Raw genomic sequence first — 21479 nt, forward strand, 5'->3', positions numbered from 1 at the left:
TTACTTAACTAAGTTTTTTAAAAAAAATAAGAATTCATTTTATAGTTTTGTGAAGAATTTATTTTATCTTTAATTGACATAAATTTTTCAAGATCTATGAAAAATGTTTTTTTTTATTATTTGAGAATTTATGGTGGAATTGTGCATAATGTGTATTGAAAGTGAAAGAATAAAAAGCAGAATGGAGAAGGTGTAGGGAGAATTGGAATGCAATAGGTTAGGTGGGGAGGCATGTGCCCGAAGAATCTGACACGGAATTCTCAGTTTCCTCAATAACACACTTTTTCATCATTCTTTCTCTTCTCTGCTTTTTCAACTCAATTCAAATCTACATGCTTAGCAATAACACAAATGGAAAAATACTCCTAGATACTTCCAACTCAATTATACATCAATAATTTTATTTATTTTTTAGCATCAAACTCTAATTATTACAACTTACTTATATCATTAAGATTAAATTAAGTCAAATATTTAATTTAATATCTATAACCATCACAACTTCTCAATTTCATTCTTATTAACAAAATTATTAAATTAACTTAGAATATTTTCAATATTCTGTGATCTATTAAAACAATTTAATTTAAGGTGACTCATATTGGAACAATGCATATGCATAAAATTTGTTTCTGACAGTGAAAAAAAGTTAGCGATCCAGACTTTTATTTTTCTTATTTGTGCTCAATTTTCTTTTCAAATTTTTTTTTTCATAGATATTGTATCTTATATAAGCTACAGAGCCAAATTTTAAGGTATCAGAACCGTAGGCTCCAATAAAAATAAATATTAAGATATTATACTTTTTACCAAACAGATTAAAAGAATACTAATGATAAAGTTGGTATGCATGTAAATTACTAATACCAACTACTCTCTTGTGTATCTAAATGTTTTTCAAGGCAACATTAATAATAATATCACTTACTTTCACAATTTCGCTCTTTATATCTTTTTTAAGGATATTTATTAAAGAATAAACAGTCAGTTCAGTAAAAAATATTAACATGTCTTATTTTTAGTATAATAATAATAAAATAAACTAGTTTTAGTAGAAAGATTAATTTCTTTAGTTTCATTTCAATTTCATTAACAAATAAGATAATATACTATGTGTTTTATCTTTAATAATTGTCAGCAAAAAAAATGTAATGTTAATATATAATAAGTATTAAAGGAACTACTAAAGTTTTAAATTTACAAAACAAATAGTAAAAAAACTCCCTTCATAGTTAATTATATATTAATAAACACACATGACAATTTAAAGACTAAATATGTGTTTAATTACCTAAATCATTAACTAAATTCAAACAAAACTGACGAAATTAAAATTGTAACTAAGGTTACTTTTTTTTTATTATATTAAAAACGAAATATGATAGTAAATGTTGAACCAAAGACACTACTTACCCTTTGTAAATAAATATAGTAAATAAAGCATGGTGGAACAAAACCAAAACTAATATATTTTCAAGTATCTCAAACATATTCTCCAAACAAAATCCTATGTAATACAAGAAGACAAACTATCAACCGAATAAAAATCCTACATCATATCCACACACAAGTTGACCATATTGTCCATCACACATTAATTTCCTTTTATAGATATGTGGGAAATTAAAATTCAAACATTTACTTATGGCAATGTAACAATTCCATCTATCATGATAACACTATCAAACAATATTAGGGTTTTTAGAAGAAGAAACCTCTAACATGGAATCACTTTCGAACCATAAGGGATTCCAACCTCTTTTCATAATAAGTTCAATACCTAACACAACACCAAAAATCCCAACCTTCAAAGCTATATATCAATACTCATATAAGAAGAAAAATCTTTTATATATCCTCTTTATTATCTCTAAATATATTCGCACAAAGTAATAAAACCAAAGTTACTATAATAATCCACATCCCCATTATGTTTAACATAATTAATCGGAGGAGACTTTCAAACAATCATTGGTATATAAACTATTGGTATATAAACTTTAAGAGTATGAGTATTGACAATAAAAGTTCTTAAAATGAAGAATTTGTTGATTCCAACATTAGCCAATTGGAGGATGATTGATAAGTGGACATTATTTATTATTTTGTAGTACAATATTTTACTTAATAATGTATGTATATGAAGATATGTCTGTAATTCTCGGTTAACTAACCTTATTAGTGTTAGAATTGGTGAATTTGAAGACAATCAACGAATGAATGATAAAAATTTAATATAATTTTTTTTTTCCTTTCCAAGAACATGCTTCTAAAAGGAAAAATACTACCTAATCATATACGGTGAAAAAGATCTTTGTTTGATGGATATAGAATATAAAATGATATATATATATATATATATATATATATATATATATATATACACGTTATGATTATATATTATATAAAAAAAAGTCTAAATAGTTGAAAAAAATGTTCCAACAATGAGTTATTACACCATGAGATAAAAGACAAAGATTAAAATAATAATAATGAGATGACAAAAGATAATCTTCCTATAAAAGTTGTATAATATTTTATGATCACTCCAAAGATAAAGTGTTTATTTACAAATTCAAATGACTATAAAAATATAAATTACAAATAAAGAGAGAAAACACTTAAGTGTAGATAATTCACTAGAAAAGAAAAGTGCTTCAACATCTCTATTATTTATTTTCAATATCAATCTTAAAAGAAAAATCTAACTATAAATTTTTAATATAGAACAAAACTTAAGTCAATTCTCTCAAATAACTCTAACTCTTTAGATATATATATATATATATATATATATATATATATATATATATATATATATATATATATATATATATATATATATATATATATATATATATATATATATATATATATATATATATATATATATATATATATATATATATATATATATATATATATATATATATATATATATATATATATATATATATATATATATATATATATATATATATATATATATATATATATATATATATATATATATATATATATATATATATATATATATATATATATATATATATATATATATATATATATGGGTTTGCTAACGCGCGTAGACTTATTTTTCAGTTGGTACATTTTAGTACTGTGTATCGGGTTTTAGTAGACAAAAATACTCTTATATATTATAGATTCTAAGTTTTAAGGTTAATGGTATTTTAATAATTTTCATTCTCAGAATTAAAAAAAAAAGAAATCCGCAAACCCTTTACAAAGACAAATTGTTTAACGTAAGTGTTTATGATTTTTTTCAATTGGGATTACAGTAGGGATGACAAGAAAAGGTTGGAGTGAGAGAGATGAAAGAGAAATGGTTGGGTTTCTTTTTTTTTTTTTAGTTTTGAGAATGAAAATTATTAAAATATCCTTAACAAGGGGTACGCGTTAATTTGTCTACTAAAACTCGTACACATCGCTAAAATATAACAGGGGTACGCGTTAACAAACTCCATATATATATATATATATATATATATATATATATATATATATATATATATATATTCAGGCTTCCAATATTACGTATTAACTAAAATTGTATCAACCAAAGTATATGTGTGTTTTTTATAAAAATATTTACGTCAATATAGATTCGAACTTTCAAGACAAAATAAATGAAATGTCATAGGGTTGTTTTTATTTAAGTTAGCAATATTATAATTTTCAATTTGAATATATAAAAATTCTTATATATGAACTAAAACCACTTCAACGAGACAATACTTTAATATAATTAATTTCTAAAATCATACTAAATAAACATTTTCAACTTTTATGATTAGCAACTCATATATTCCATTCATTACTTCTAATACATTTGAAACGATGAAGTGAGTTTGTATATTGAAATTGACTTTCTAAATTGTTTCAATTAAAACAAATTTTCAAAATGATTTTATAAATGAATGATTATAAAAACAATAAAAACATATGTACCTAAGAATATTTAAAAACTCCATGTTGTAGTAAAGCTCTTAAAACATGATAAGCAATCACACTGATAACTCTTCTATTATTTTTTTAACTTTTAAATAAAAGAAACAAATATATAATATAATATAATTTTGATATTTCTTTAGATATCTCTTCTGTATCTTCCTTATATTCAATTAGACTTCTTTTATTTCTTCAAATCTCCATGTTAGTCAATTCACTCACCTTCCACTATTCATCTAGGTATGCAAATTCTGTGCTAATAACAATATGATAAAAGAAGAGACTTAATGATATATTTTAAAAATATATAATATTTTAAAGATGTTTATAAAAATATAAAAAAATATATAATATGAAAGGGTGTGCATACATATTCAACTGTCAACACCATAATCGAATTAAATACTCTATATTAGCAGAAACTGCCTTAGGACTTTTTGGTATTGATAATAATGGCCTCCATGTATGGTAGGGTGTTTTTAATGACAAATCAACTCATCAACGACACAATAAATTGGATTGGTTGGCACAGAAAAGAAAAAACAAAATGCTAAAAACCCTAAGAGAGAGAGAGTCACGTTAACATGAATGATGTAAGCCAGAAAATTTTGTTATTTTCAGAAAATTATTAACAAATATTTGTCTTTTTATCACTTTAGAAAAAGTGATTGTGAATATTTTTGTAAAATTGTTCTGACACTTTTATATATATATATATATATATATATATATATATATATATATATATATATATATATATATATATATCACATTCTCCAATGATGCTTCTACCTCCATATTGTTAAGAAATAGAATGGAGTATTAGGTTAATGAATGGACTTTTCTTGCACAATTTGACTAGTTGCTAAGCAGGTATATAATGGGAATAATTATATTATTAATGTACCAAAATTGCCATTATTAGGTGTAAATGCATGTGTTATGAAATAAATCCATTGACTAGTTGGGTTGTTTTTTTATAAGTAATTTAGAAGAAAGAAATGTAAAATATTTTTTATGGTTGAAATTAATTTATGTATGTGTATAGGAGATTTTCATATTGACTTTTTAAAAGATAACCTTAAATTATAAAATAGTTCATCTCATTTCTTTATCAATATTTATCAAAGGAATTGATCTAAATAGTTGGGTGGGAAAACTTTACAATGTTATCCAACAAATAAAACTTTATTCATTATTTTAAAATATTAACAAAGTGTGATAGTTATTATTATTTTTTAAGAAAACCTAGCTGAGTAGTCTGATTGAAAAAAAAACAAAAATTCAGTTATTCAATTTTAAATAAAAATTTCTGTAAAAACCAAATAAATAAATTTTCTAGAAATTGAATATAGTTAGTGTTAGATGGAGATGTTAAAATCACCTATTCAATTAAATCATGTTAGAAAAAAAAATTAAATACGTGTTAAATAAATAAATCACGGACTCTGCCTTTAAAAATACAAATGATGAAAGGGTATTATAGTGATTCACTACCTGACAACTGTTTGAAAAAGAAAGACTGAACTTTGCACTTTGCAGCTGGTAACTGGTAATAAGTGAAAGAGGAAGCATCATTTTTTGTTTGATACTAAGTTCATTTTTTTTTTCTGTACTCAGATAAATTAAAAAGAATTCAGTTTATTTATTCAATACTACACCAATTTTAATTTTTTAATTAAAAATAAACATCTATTTATAACTTTGAACTATTTATACTGAATAGAATACTAATTCAAATGAATAGAAGATTGAAATTTCTTGCATTAAATGTTTCTTCAGTATTTTTTCTTGTTACACATTATTCCACATCTCTTGTACAATTAAAAACAAATAAATTCATTAATATCTGCAGGATTAATTTGCCACTCCAAATTGTAAATTGTTAAAATAATATACTTAATAAAACATTTTCGAATGGATGTTATATCATATTCGGATGGATGTTATATCATATTTTTTTATATACAGTCAACTCATTATAAATTATTACATACTATTTTATAGTATATAATAAAATACATTAAACTTAAAAAATAACATCGTAATTTATAATATTTAATTAAATTGTAATGGTTTGTACAATGTTAGTAATCAATTAGTATACGATTGCACGAGAGTTGGTACCTTCGGTTTTTCAAGAACATAAAAAAAAGAAAGGTTATGTAAGAATATTATAAAATAACAATTAATCATACAATTACTATATTATAAATTTAAGTTAAAGATAAATGATTTATTAATGTAAAATATTAAATTTTGTCATTAATGATGAAGAATAGTTAAACTGATTTAAATTAAATTAATTGTGATGATATGTTGAAGAAATTGGTTTGTGTAACACACACACACATTCCACCCACTCTGTATTCTGTTTCTATCCTGACAGGATCACATGCACATGCAGACAACTCCACACCCGCACATCTTCATCCCACATGGATGGATCATGCACCTGTGATCTCTTGGGAGAGTCTACGTGACATATGACCCACACAAACATTTCACCCCTTCTTCCTCTCCCCAATAACACATTAACAAATTCATAAAAATACAAAAACTAAATTAAATAAAGGAAAAACCTTTCTGCCAGCTCTAACCAGATTGCTATTGCACATTCTTAAGATACCCAAAGGAAAAAATAATATTAAGAAAAAAACACCCTTTTCTCTTATCTCTGTCTCTCCTTCCATTCAGACAGACACCCTTTCAATTGTTTCTTCCTCTGCCTCTTCTCTGTCCACTGTAAGACTGTGTTAGATTATCATTCCCTCTCTCTTTATCTGCATTGTTTGTGGCTGTTGACGGGTTTTGTGTGGTTTCCTTTCTGAAACTCATCAAGGTTTTCTTCCAAGCCCGGGTGCCAAGGGATTAAGCTTTCTGGGATATTCCTTTTCATCTTGCATTTTCGCTTTTGTAAGCGAGGAGGTTTTGGGATAACTTTGACAACCAAAACGAATTGTATGGTTCAGTGAGATAAAGTTTTCACCTTTCGTGTTGTGAGGATCCAAATCTGTATAATTTGGGGAAATTTGCTGGATGGTGTTTTCTGTATTTTTATTGGAAATTGTTTGCCTGCAACTGGGAAAGCATCTATCTTTCTGAATGCTTCCCTTAGGACTACAGAACTGTGGAAACTGTTTCATTCTTTTTGTAACTGTCAGGGTTAGGACTGGATATAATTGACGAAAAGAGAGGAGATTCTTTTAATTTATCTTTTGAGCACAGTGGATTTTGGTTCAGGATAGTGATGGTCCCTGTGGGCTTGTGAACTTCTGGATTCTGTATTCTTCTATTTTGCACTAGAATAATATTCCTTTTCGGAAATGGGTTTGAGCTTAGCAGTGTTGTGTGAATAGATTTAAGAGTAATAAATTATACAGCTTTATGAAGAGGGTGTAACTGATTGTGGTAGTTGGGGGGTCTAGTTCAAGTGAAAAGGAAAAAGGTTGATATGGCAGCAAAACTCCTGCAATCTTTAGCAGATGAAAACCCAGATCTGCAGAAGCAGATAGGATGCATGACTGGGATTTTTCAGCTTTTTGATCGTCACCATGCTCTCACGGCTCGCCGCATTGCCCAGAAGAGGCTTCCTTCTGGTATTCCCCTAATAGGAACATATTCAATTTTACTAATTCAGTTGTGTTTTTTGTTTTTTCTCTGTTTTTCCCACTTGGCAATCTCTGATATGATTTATCATTCAAGTCGTTGACTTTAGTGATAGTTCTGATTACTAATTGATCTTATCACATGGATGCTAATCTTATATCAGTATTAGTTGCATTTGTGTATCGTATTTTTTTTTTCTTTTTTATGAATTAGCATCTGACTTTCCCAGTTTGGAAGAGAGAGGGGATGTCTTTTGCATTTCTTTTCAAAATTTTGTATCATCTGGTTACTCCATTGTATTTAGTAACAGAACAAGGCCTTGAAAGATACTTTTTGAAAGAGATTTTATTTTTATAGTATTGACTGTAAGTTCAATCTAAATCTTTGTTGTTTTGTATGTGGTGATCCTCTGTGTGAAGTGGTCAGTTAATGTGATTTGCATCACTATTGTTGGCTCTTGGTCATATGTTTCAATTTCATTGGAATAATTTCCAACTTGCATCTAATGCTTATGTTTTCCTTAGGTAATTCGCACTTCAGTTATGGAAGCTTGGAAAGAGATTCTAATAATATACACCATCGCCAAACAACAACAGTACGAACCTTCTTTTTACCCACATTTTTTACTGTTTTGTAGTTAAAAATGATTGAATTAGGCTTTAAATTGAGGGAGAAAAGTTTATTACGATATCAGTATGCATTCACTGATTCTATGATATGCTATCCATCATTTATGATTGATTTAACTGCCATTTATTGGAGACAAATGTAGAAGGTGAAGACTTGAGCATATTTTAATCATTTTCTATATTTATCATCTCATCTCATGGACTTCTGCACAATAATTTCTTTTTCTTTTTCATGAAAAAAAAATTCATGTATAGTCGACAGATACTTTCTGATGTTGATGCATTTATTTTAACTATCAAGGAATATGACAGTTTTCACATGAAACTGAACTTATGGAGCAAACTGAATTCATTGCAGGATACTAGCAGCTTAAACAAGGGTGTGAATGAAAGGCAGAGAATTTCAACCGAATCATCAAGAGCATCATTCTCTTCTTGTTCATCATCAGTGTCCTCTTTGGACTGCAAGGCTGAAGGAGAGGCTCCATTTGACCGGATTATTTTTCCTGAAACTCCTTCAAGGGATGCAGCCATGAACCAATCAACCATCTCTTCCCATTTTGGATGTAACTCCCTTGACCTGAGGGATGTGGTGAAAGATTCTATGTATAGGGAAGCCCGAGGGCTTTCAGTGAAGACTACAGGCAAAGAAGAATCTGCCATGAAGCACAGGGATTCACCACGTCCTATGCAGTTGCCCAAATCTGTTGATGGATCTTATAGAGGTGGAATAGATGGAAAACAAAGTGTGCCTATTGATCTAAAGGAGTCTATCCGAGTCCTTGCTAAACTTAGAGAAGCACCTTGGTATTATGCAGAAACTAAAGAACTTCCAAGATCATCACATGATGTAAAAGATGGACCCTGGCATTCGAACGCAAAGGATGCTTCTTGGTTTGGTAATGAAGGAAAAGAAATAAATCGTTTGTCTTTTGAATCACGAGAGACCATCAAATCCACACCAAAACTAAAAGAGCTTCCTAGACTTTCACTGGATAGTAAGGAAGGTTCATTACGCCCTTACAGTTCTGATTCAGCTACTCACCCATCACGAAACATTTACAGTGGCACACCCACATCAAATGACAAATTCTCTACCCTACAACAGCCTTCAACAATCCCCCGTCGTCCACCTGGTGTTGTGGCAAAACTAATGGGCTTGGAAGCATTACCAGATTCCTCTTTGGCTGGTGACACTCAACCATGTTCAACTGAAACATACTCAGCACAAGATAATAGTCAGTTTCCAAGATCATCAAAACAAGGACTAACCAGGCCACTCCGAGTTTCTCATTCTCCAAAAGTTTCTTTGAAAGACCCAATTTCCCCTCGTCGAAAAAATCCTGATCTAGTTATGAAACCCATCTCAAGTTCAAGGTTTCCCATTGAACCAGCACCATGGAAGCAGCAAGATGGAAATCGAAGCTCCCAGAAACTGAATTTAAGGGGTGTAAAAGCTCCAGCGAGAGCACCAGATAGCTTTCCTTCAGTTTATAGTGAGATAGAGAAGAGATTGAAGGATCTTGAATTCAAACAATCTGGAAGGGATCTCAGAGCATTAAAACAGATACTTGAAGCAATGCAAGAAAAGGGACTATTAGAGAGCAGAAAAGAAGAACAAGCTCCAAATGTTATTGGAAGTCAAAATGACTATGACCAAAGAGCTACCATTCAAGATCAGAATACCAGGTCATTAAGGCAACAAAACTCTCAGAGAAACAATTTTCTACCATCCACAATCAAGGGAACTGAATCAGCAAGGGCTTTTGAATCCCCAATAGTGATAATGAAGCCAGCAAAGCTTGTTGAGAAAACTGCAATTCCTGCTTCTTCAGTCATTCCTATTGGTGGTCTTTCTGTTTCCCAGAAACACCAGAATGCTGGTGTATATTTAGATAATAGAACCAGCACATCTGCTACTCGAGTAGCAAAAGATCAGTCTCCCAGGAACATTCATCGGGATGCTTCTGCCAGTTCCATTGATAAGAAAGCAAATGGTAGTAAGACTACTAGATCTGCACAGTCTCAATCTAGGTCTCAGCAACATCTAAAAGAAAATAGCCAAAGTTCTGTGAAGCACTCAGGAACTGTGAGCCCTAGATTGCAACAGAAGAAGTTGGAGTTAGAGAAGCGATCTCGTCCACCTGCTCCACCATCAGATTCAACCAAACTCAGAAGGCAATCTGGTAAGAAGGCAACAGAGTCAGGTTCACCAGGTGGGAAACAAAGACCCAAAACTCTGAACTCGCGGCATAATGATGAGCAACTGAGTGAGATAAGCAACGAATCAAGAAGTTTAAGTTGCCTGGGGGATGAAATTTCTTTGCAATCAGACAGTTTAACTGTCAACTCAAAGATGGAAGTCGAAGTCACAAGTAGTTTAAAGTCTGTTGAAATTGATGACAGCCAAAGTCCTTCTTTGAAGGCTGTGAAGCAATTGATTTCAGAGACAGCGCCAAAAGTAGGAGCCATTTTCATCTTTATAATCAAGCTTTCTGATTAGCACAATGTGATAAAATTGAAAATTTAAGCAAATAGTATATTCCTTTTACCAGTTGATAATGTGCATATCTTGCTTACTGTTCCAGAAATCAACTCCAAGATTGGATGAGGATGAGTCGGTTGCAGAACTTGGAGGAGATGCTCCGGAACATCCAAGTCCTATCTCAGTTCTTGATGGATCGGTGTATAGAGATGATGTGCCATCCCCAGTAAAGCAGATATCTGAAGATTCAAAAGGTATAGTTTCTGTCTTATAGATAAAGATACTAAATAAAATTGTAGGACGAAATCTTAATTTTTTCAGAATCAGATCAGCATTAGGATGGATTGCAGATTTGTCTCACTCTTATCCATTTTATTTTTGAGATGTTTACACAAGTAAAAAGTTGAAATGCTTTGTTAAACGAGGGACTGACAAGTGGTATCAATACGATAAGTCGAAGTTGATCAGATTGGATCATTTGTTTTTTATTGAGCCTCAAGTGATATGAAGTGTATGTGCATCTAGAATTAGTTGCTGTCAAAGGTAACAATGGTATTGGTACCAGCTAGAGAGCAAGCACATCCGTTACACATTGAAAATTATTATGGGCCATGCCATTAAGAAAACTTTGGCTTGTAAATTCTTCCTTGCCTAATGTGCATGTCCTGAGGATTTTCCCAATAGATATCACTTGTAATCATGTGAAACTTTTTCACCTTCCTAATTATAATATCAAATTTGCAGGTGATGATGCTCAAGAATCCAAAGAAAATGAGATTAAAGATCAATGGAACCCAGCAGAAAGCCTTTCATTTCACAGCATGGGATCAGGAGAGATCAATCGAAAAAAATTACAAAACATAGACCACCTTGTTCAGAAGCTTCGACGGCTGAACTCCAGTCACGATGAAGCTAGAATTGACTACATTGCTTCCCTATGTGAAAACTCAAATCCAGATCACAGATACATCTCTGAAATATTATTAGCTTCAGGCCTCTTACTCAGAGATTTGAGTTCCGAGTTGCTGACATTTCAACTTCACTCTTCGGGTAATCCCATTAACCCTGAGTTATTCCTTGTCTTGGAACAGACCAAGGCAAGTAGTTTGCTTTCAAAAGAAGAAAGCACCCCCGAAAAAGATTCTAACATGAAGCTGAACAAAGAGAAATTTCACAGGAAATTCATCTTTGATTCTGTGAATGAGATTCTTGGTGCCAAATTAGGCTCATCCCTAGAGCCATGGTTTCTGCCTAACAGTAACAGACTCACTAAGAAAACCTTGGGTGCTCAAAAGCTCCTCAAAGAACTATGCTTTGAGATCGAAAAAATTCAAGCCAAGAAGCCAGAATGCTGCTTAGAAGATGAAGATGATGATCTGAAAAGTATGCTGTGTCAAGATGTTATGCTTGGCTCAGAAAGTTGGACAGATTTTCATGGTTATTTACCTGGGATTGTGTTGGATGTTGAGAGACTTATATTCAAAGACTTGGTTGATGAAGTTGTGATTGGTGAATCATCTGGTTTGCGAGTCAAGCCATCAGTTAGGCGCAGGAAGCTATTTGGAAAGTAGTTTGTTCAGTTATTCCCTTTCTCACTGATGTTAGATTTCTATAATTTTCTTGTCATTTGCTTATAAAATATTCTTGGTTCAAGGCATATAAGTTTTCTTATTAGAGCTTTGATTATTTATTTTTTTGCTAAGATGTAAAGAAATTTGAGATACCATGGATTTATGGCATACATAATACATAACAAACTAAAGGTTCCTTATTTAAAACATCTTTGTGTTTCTCTTTTCTTCCATATTGAGTTGATGGAAATGGTTCCTAATTTTCATGCCATGAATACCTTGCAACTTAAGTTACTATCTAGATTTAAATAAATAATTATTATACTTATATTGGCATAAATATTTTGATCTCGTGTTAAATATATAGATAAAATAACATTTATACATTTTTCAACTTTTTATAACAATTCTTTTATGTACTGTTCAAGGAACAACAAACGTAAAAGGTTGAAGAAATTTAAAGAGGAAGAGACTATTTTACGTAAAAAGAGAAGAATGATAGAAAACCTAACTGTTTTATAATGTATCAATGTTAAGTAATAATTAACATTTTAAAAAATAAAATACTAAAAATTTTCATAACTTTTATTTCACATCAAAGTTAGTTTAATCGTATTAACACGTGCCACGATTGCTTTTTATTGATATCACCTTTTCTAGAAACACCATATTTAATAAATGCTTCGTTGATCTTTTTGTTACAGTTTCTTTTGAGCTAATATTTCTTTGAGGTGTCCCCCAACTTTCTTGATATGCATAGTAGTATCTTTCACATCTTCTCGATTTCCACATTTTATACTTCATATTTCCACTTATGTCTGAGAAAATTTCACCTAACAACTAGAGAATGTTTTTACAAAATGATTGCATATTTTCTCTTAGATAACTTATGATGGATAATGATACTTTGAAACTAAAAAAAATGATAAACTTTTGAGACCACCACGTGTTCTCTTTTTAAAGGTTCAGTTGTCAAATAATAAAAAAAACGAAATGACATGGAAATAAATTGAGACAAGGGTTTGAAGTGGTGTGTTTCACTTCTTCAATTCAAAATCAAAAGTTATATTTGGAATGAAAAAAATCCTAGAGAGAGGAGTCCAGGCCACCGAAAGTCGCGTGAAGAGGTTTTGGAGTTTAAGGGACTTGCCGTCATTGATCGTTCATCGGAGCACTTTCCGGCGTGTTCCACCATTTCAAAACTGCCCAGCCCACCAAAAGTCACGTGAAGAAGTTTTGGAGTTTGAGCGAATTTCCACCGTTCATCGGAAGCGTCACCGTTGACCGTTCACCAGAGTACTTTCCGACGCTGTTCCACCGTTTCAAAACTGCCCAAGCCACCGAAAACATACATCCCAAGTTACTGAATGAACTTAAAAAACAAAAAGTGTAGGTTCAGTACAGGGCTGGTAGCACAATTCAAATAAGTGGGGAGTTTAGTCTTGACTTATGCACATGAAGGTAGACTTTGTCCTGAATACATGTCTCCTATTAATAAAATTATTAATGATGTCCAAACAAATTTATTTTCAGTAAGGATGATGTAGCATTAACAAAACATACATCCCATAATCAACTTAAAAAAATGTGTAGGTTCAGTACAAGGCTGGTAGCATAGTTCAAATAAGTGGGAAGTTTAGTTATTACTTCTGCACATGAAGGTAGACTTTGTTCTAAATACATGTCTCCTAGTACAAAAATGATTAATGATGTCCAAACACATTTTTTTTAGCAAGGATGGTGTACAATGAACAAAACATATGATCATGTACTCTAGAATTGTTGTTTCCCATTAATTTCAATTTCTTTTGTCTTTTGTGTTTGTCATTATTGTACTGAGGTTGTTGAAATTAACCTTTTATGGAGATGATACTGAAATCTGTAATTGAGGAAGAGCATTTGAAGTACGAACATCATACGTAGTTATTTGAAAGGAAGTTTTCTTCATTATAGATCATGGTTGTTTAAATCAATGGAGTGTGGGACAAAACTGTTTGATGTTCATTCTGTCATAGTACACCATCTTTGCTGAAAGTAAAGTTGTTTGGACATAATTAATAATTTTTTTAATAGGAGACAAGTATTCAGAACAAAGTCTACCTTTATGTGCAGAAGTCATAACTAAACTCCCCACTAATTTGAACTATGCTACCAACCCTGTAGTGAACCTACATTTTATATTTTTAAAGTTCATTTAGTGACTTAGGATGTATGTTTTGTTCATGGTAAACCATCCTTGCTGAAGAAAAAAAGTGTTTGGACATCATTAATAATTATTTTAATAGGAAATGTTATTCAGAATAAACTCTACCTTCATTTGCAGAAGTCATAACTAAACTCCCCAGTTATTTCAACTAACCTATCAGCTCTGTACTGAACCTACAATTTTTTTTTGAAGTTGATTTTGTGACTTGGGATGTATGTTTTGTTGATGCTACACCATCCTTGCTGAAAAAAAAATTTGTTTGGACATCATTAACAATATTTTTAATAGGAGACATGTATTCAGAACAAAGTCTACCTTCATGTGCAGAAGTCATAACTAAAATCCCCACTTATTTGAATTGTGCTATCAGCCCTGTATTGAACCTACACTTTTTGTTTTTTAAGTTCATTCAGTGACTTGGGATGTATGTTTTGTTCATGGTACACAACCCTTGCTAAAAAAGGTGTTTGGACATCATTAATACTTTTTTTAATTGGAAACATGTATTCAGAACAAAGTCTAACTTCATGTGCAGAAATCATAACTAAACTCCTCACTTATTTGAACTGTGCTACCAGCCCTGTACTAAACCTACACTTTTTGTTTTTTAAGTTTATTCAGTGACTTGGGATGTATGTTTTCGGTGGCCTGGGCAGTTTCGAAACGGTGGAACAGTGCCGGAAAGTGCTCTGGTGAACAGTCAACAACGACGCTTCCGATGAACGGTGGAAAGTCGCTCAAACTCCAAAACCTCTTCATGCGAATTTTGATGGGCTGGGAAATTTCGAAACGGTGGAACAATGCCGAAAAGTGCTCCGGTGAACGGTCAACAACGACGCTTTTGATGAATGGTGGAAAGTCCCTCAAACTCCAAAACCTCTTCACACGACTTTCGGTGGCCTAGGCTCCTTCTCTCTCTAAGGTTTTTTCAATCCCAAAATATAACTTTTGATTTTGGATTGGAAAAGTGAAACGCGCCACTTCAAACCCCTGTCTCAATTTATTTCCATGTCATTTCGTTTTTTCTTATTATTTAACAACTTGACCACTAAAAGGAGGACATGTGACGGTGTCAAAAGTTTGTCATTTTTTGAATGTCAAATATCATTATCCATAACTTATATTGAAAAACAATTTGAGTGAAGCGATTTGCTTTTGCATTTTCATATGAAAAAACATATTTGAAACAAATATTATTAAAATTCTTCACCAACAATTATAAAATATCTCAAAGTTAACATTTACATATTTATATTCTCAAATTATTTATATAATGATTAATTGAGAATGACTTCTTACAAAAATATCTTTAATCTCTAATTATATTAATATTTCTACATTCTCACTAGGACTATGTTCAATTATTTTTTTTTTCAAAAACCTTTCTTATAATTTTTTTATTATAACGAATATACAAATTTACACAAATACATAAATTAATCCTAATTATTTCTTCTCAATTTTTTCCAAGATTAAGAAATTAAAATTAAGAAATTAAGTATCATTTGTTATTACTTCTAGCTAGACCTATTAAAGATGTTAATAGAAAGATTACTCAAAGAGAATATCATAGTTTAAGTTTCTTTATAGGTGGATTACTTAAAAAAAGAAAGATATAATTTCATACTACAAATATCAATAATACAAGAAGAAAGAATAAAATGTCTACAAAGAATGTAAGACCATATTGCAAGTAGTTTTTTTACAACATAAATGAGTTATACAAGACACAAGTAGCCTATATTTGAATGTTTGCTAAAATATCATTTATGATTTTAATGATAGTGAGTAATATTAAGTTTTTGTTAAATATAATGAGTTTGCTAAGTGTGAATTAGTTAAAGTATCTCAAAAGATACATGCTCAAGATCAAACACAATATAATGAAACAATGAACTTCTAAATCACAAAACAAGAAGAAATATAAGTGCTTAAAGTTCTAAATGTGTAAAAGAATATATGAGACCTACAAAACATAAGACAACTACGTCAAAGATTAGACAATCATACAAAATAACATAAATACTCCAAAGCTTATATCTCTAGACACATGGAAGATCATCTATTGAAGATTATATATATGTATTACAACTTTTGAAGTAGATGTTAACACATAAGCAACCTAAGTGTGAGTGTTGTATGCTCATTTCAATGCAATCAATACAACAAAAGATAACTACTTAAATAAACAGTAATCATACAAAATAGCATATGCACTCCAAAGCTTATATCTTTAGACACATGGAAGAACATCTATTGAAGACTATATATATATATATATATATATATATATATATATATATATATATATATATATATATATATATATATATATATATATTACAACTTTTTAAGTAGATGTTGACACATAAACAACCTAAATGTGAGTGTTGTATATGTTCATTTCAATCCAATTAATAAAATAAAAGATACTACTTATATGCTCATTTCAATACAATCAATACAACAAAATAAATAGTTGTTTAGATAAACAATGTAATTATTTCAACAAAAGCAGAAAAACAATGAAAGTGTAAACTAAAAGTTGAACAACTCTAATAAAATATCGACTCAAAGGACAAAGTAGTAAACATTATATTGCAACATATTTTATAATGAACATAAACTCAATTGATTACTAATGAAGAAAAAAATAAGAACAAAGTAAAAATAAGACAAATCAAAAATACAATCATTACACAACAAAGCTAAAGCTAAGGACGTGTGTATAAAATATGTACTATCAATTGTTTTATTGGAGAAATTTTCTACATTATACAATTTGGAAATAATGTGAAAACTACTATCACATCCATTGTTGCTTGAATTCTTTGAGAAAATAAATAAAGAAGTTATTGAAAGAGGTAACTAAGGTCTGTCCAAAATATTCACTTTCAATTAAGCTAATTAGAACAACGGATTGAATAGAATATAAATAGTGTTTACTTGTTATTTAACTTTTAATCTTATCTCGATATCCATGAATTTTAAAAAATTTATAGATATTTATGAATATCCACTAATATTTTTTTTAAAAATATTTTATAAATTTTAAAATAAAATCTAAATACAAAAATATAAAATATAACATAAATTAAATTAAATTTTAATTAAATTTAATCTAATAAAATATAAATTAAATTTTAATTTTAGATATTCATGAATATAAATATTATACTAATTTCTAATCCATTTATAAATGAATATTAATGTTGGGGAGCAAACAAAGTCCCACATTGATAAAAGAAGAGTTGAACATGAGTTTATATACACATAGATACCTCCATTGGTAAGATGTCTTTTGGAGTGGTACCAAAAACAAATTTGTGAGGGCTTGACCCAAAGCGGACAATATCTTACCAGTGTGGAGATATGTGTGTATATCAAAACTTCCCAACAATTAGAATAAAAATTATTCATGAATAACAAATATCTATAAATATCAATTATCCGTCATAAATTTTATCCAAAAATATCTACCTACTATATCTTTTTGTAAATCTAATTTTCAAAGAAAAAGAGATACATACATGTAAGGACACAAATGAAATATATCATTGAGGGTTTGGAGAGGCTGAATGAGTAATAAGCACAAAAAAAAAATAGAAAAATAGACATTTATGAAAAAAGAAGGGTGCGAGAGGTACCAAAAACAAATCCGTGAGGGCTTGACCAAAAGCGGACAATATCTTACCAGTGTGGAGATATGTGTATATCGAAACTCCCCAGCAATTAGAATAAAAATTATTCATGAATAATAAATATCTATAAATATCAATTATCCATCATAAATTTTATCCAAAAATATCTACCTACTATATCTTTTTGTAAATCTAATTTTCAAAGAAAAAGTTATACATACAATTAAGGACACAAATGAAATATGTCATTGAGGGTTTGGAGAGGCTGAATTAATAATAAGCACACAAAAAAAATAATAGAAAAATAGGCATTTATGAAAAAAAAGGGTGCGAGAGGAAAATATGGTATAGAGGAAGTAAAAATCTTAGATCGCCATTCCATCAACATCTTAGAATTCTAGAAAGGACATGTTCCTCCCTAGTCTTCTAGCACATGAACTTTGATATATTGTACATTGTTACTACATATGTAAACATTCTACTAATAGTTAGATATTATTAGTACTGGGTTGTAATCAGCGTGCCAATCTGACTCACCACGGGTTTGAGCCAGGTTGGATTTGAAAAAAGTGTAATTTTTTTATGTGGGTTAGTTTTCAAACGGCTCACTTAGAACCGGGCTCATCCGGGTTGAACCCGTGGTGAGCCGGATTGGCTCACCAACCCACCTAATTTAATTTAATTATTTTTTTTGTTTCGATATTATTAATTAGCATTTTTTTATTATATTGTAGATGAGATAAGAAAAAAGATGTTTCAAGAGAGAAAAATATTATATATTTATCTATTCAAGACTCTAATATTATAGATGATCAAGTCATACAAAAAATATCAATATTAAAAACTTTTTTGTTCGTCTTTTGTGTTTGTTTTTGGATTACGCTTGAATTGTATGATTTTTCTTTTATTGTATTTGGAGTTAGAGTGAAATTTATTTAGATTTGAATTCAAAAAATTATATTTTTTATTTAAAAAAAACTTATAATTAAGTGAGGTAGTGAGCCAACCCATTTAACCCACCAACCCGTGATGGGTCGAGCCGGGTTCGAACTTTTTCAACTCGCTAATAAGTGAGTCGGGTTGACTCATTAAGTGACCAACTCATGGTGGGCCGGATTGGGTCGAGCTGGATTACCCGTTTTGACTGCTCTACACTATTAATCAAGGCTGAATAAACATTTACATAATATTTACATTACCTTTTAAATTTTGTCGTCTTCATATATGTCAACATTCAATTTTATCTAGATAAATAATTTTTTTATAAAATAAAAAAATTAAATAAAATGGGTAAAAATAAAATTTCTAAAAAATTTAAAATATTAATTAAATATTATAATTTTAGAGAATAAAAAATAAAAAATAAAAATTAAATCAGAATGAAAAAAATAGGATAAAAAAATTAAATATAAATAATAAAGAACATAATAAAAAGAAGGGACAAATAAAAATTTTAAAATTGTTTAATAAAAATTAATTAGTTTGTTTTTATGTATGATGGGTTAGTAAGCCTATTTTGTTTTGTTTTCTTTCACCATCTCATTACTTTTTACACCCCTTCTTACCCACACAGTTTCTCTCCATTCTTAACCCCACACGTGGCACGCATTCTCTCCCCTTACAAAGTTAGTTAATACTAATAAGAAAAATCGTATTTTTAATCTCATTCTCAACCACAATTATCTTTTTCACTCTTATGTTTCTAATTATAAATACTTCATCCTACCATTTTTTATCAAATTCAAGGTCACAAGTCCAATTTCTAATCGAGTAATTGTTGAAGAAAGATTATTGAAGGTGATATCAATTATTCATATTGTAGGCAAAATGAATAAAGTTACAATTGAACTGTGATCTTTAGGTTTCTGCCATTAAGTAAAAAAAGTTATGTCTTGACTAAAAGTTATAATTTTTAATTTAGTGGCTTGATCCAACAATAACATCTTTTATAGGTTTGTATTCAATGACAACAAAGAGTACTCCAATTCTTAATTTAAAAAAGAGATTTAAAATAATAACTTAGAAATAATTTGTGTATTTATTATAAAAACTTTTTCGATTAAGAGAATCCTTATGGAATAGAGTTCATGAAAAATTATACATAATCCAAGAGTTTAAAATAAATAAATAAATAATATTTTTACTGTTTCCCTTTGCTAGACTTTATTTAGGCATAGTTTTCTCTTAGATAACAATCATCCATTACTTTCATGTCTTTGATCACATTTTCCATACTTGTATAGCTTTCTTTTTAACACTATAATTTATCTCATTACTTTTTTTTTTCTTATTTTGATTGAGATAACTCACCTTTAAATGGATTTGAATTAAGTATATGAAACTGAATTTCTACCAAAAATACAATTAAAAATATAGACCCACATTAAAAAGTTAATTCCATGAATAAGAAGCTTAAGAAATAGAAAGGAAAGAAAATAAAAAAAGTTATTTTTGTGAATCTCTATGTATATTTCTTGTAATCCTCTTTTACGTACACTCTCTCTTTTTCTTCTTCGACAGGACATTCGTAGTGAGTTAACACATATTTCAATGTATTTTATAACATTTAATTCTTGTGACTATATTGATAATAATTTCTATTTTAATTTTTAAATATATACCAAAATGTTATTTAAAAAAAAGTATAAATTTAGTTTATTTTTAATTAATGTATTAAGTAATTGTAACATACTCATCTTATTAATGTATCAACTTAATAAAACTCTTTTTATCTTATCATTATTTAAAAGAAATAAAAATATATTTCACATTACTCATATGTTATTTATTTATTTAGTGTATCAGAAGTGATTGTAAAAATATTATCATGTGTATGAAATTCCTTTTCTTAAATTCCACATTTATATTTTTTAATTATTAATTATCAACTTTTTTTTTAAATCTTAATGTTTTTCAATTATTTATCTATTTAATGTATATTTACAAAACTAATGACAAAAAAACTAATTTAACCTTTTAATATAATTTAGTTTAATGCTCCAATTTTTTAAGATTAAATCTCCTAAGCTACCTTTCTATGGGCAAACCTATCTTTCATCACCATATAGACATATTCATAATAATACAACTAAATCATGATATTAATAAGCATGATAAACTCTTATCCTTTCACATACCACCTCGATAATTTAATTTATTCATACAAAAATATTATATCTATTATGGTTCTTTATATATTTCTTTCAACAAAATATCATGCCTTTCTATCATTTAATTTTTTCAGAACTAATCTATTACAATATATCCTGTCTAAATCTCCCTTCTTCATATCCTCCAATCCAAAAAAAATTATTAATGAAATAATAAAAAAATAAAATTTTAATTTAGCAAAATGTAATGAGAAGATAA

The 21479-nt window shown here is 29.2% G+C and overlaps 1 protein-coding gene across 2 annotated transcripts; it reads left to right on the top strand.

Moving 5' to 3' along the window:
* The first annotated feature begins 6564 nt into the window (after positions 1-6564).
* On the top strand, positions 6565-12470 carry LOC108331685 (protein LONGIFOLIA 2). Of its 2 annotated transcripts, XM_017566555.2 has the most exons (5): positions 6565-7568; positions 8103-8173; positions 8566-10668; positions 10796-10946; positions 11437-12470. In XM_017566555.2, the coding sequence occupies exons 1-5, from the start codon at positions 7424-7426 to the stop codon at positions 12261-12263; spliced, it is 3297 nt and encodes a 1098-aa protein (XP_017422044.1). In that variant the 5' UTR covers positions 6565-7423; the 3' UTR covers positions 12264-12470. The 2 variants fall into 2 exon arrangements, with proteins under 2 accessions (XP_017422044.1, XP_052732123.1); XM_052876163.1 differs by lacking the exon at positions 8103-8173.
* The last annotated feature ends 9009 nt before the right edge of the window (positions 12471-21479 follow it).

The sequence above is a fragment of the Vigna angularis genome, chromosome 4 (genome assembly GCF_016808095.1).
Source record: "Vigna angularis cultivar LongXiaoDou No.4 chromosome 4, ASM1680809v1, whole genome shotgun sequence".
Taxonomy (NCBI): Eukaryota; Viridiplantae; Streptophyta; class Magnoliopsida; order Fabales; family Fabaceae; genus Vigna; species Vigna angularis.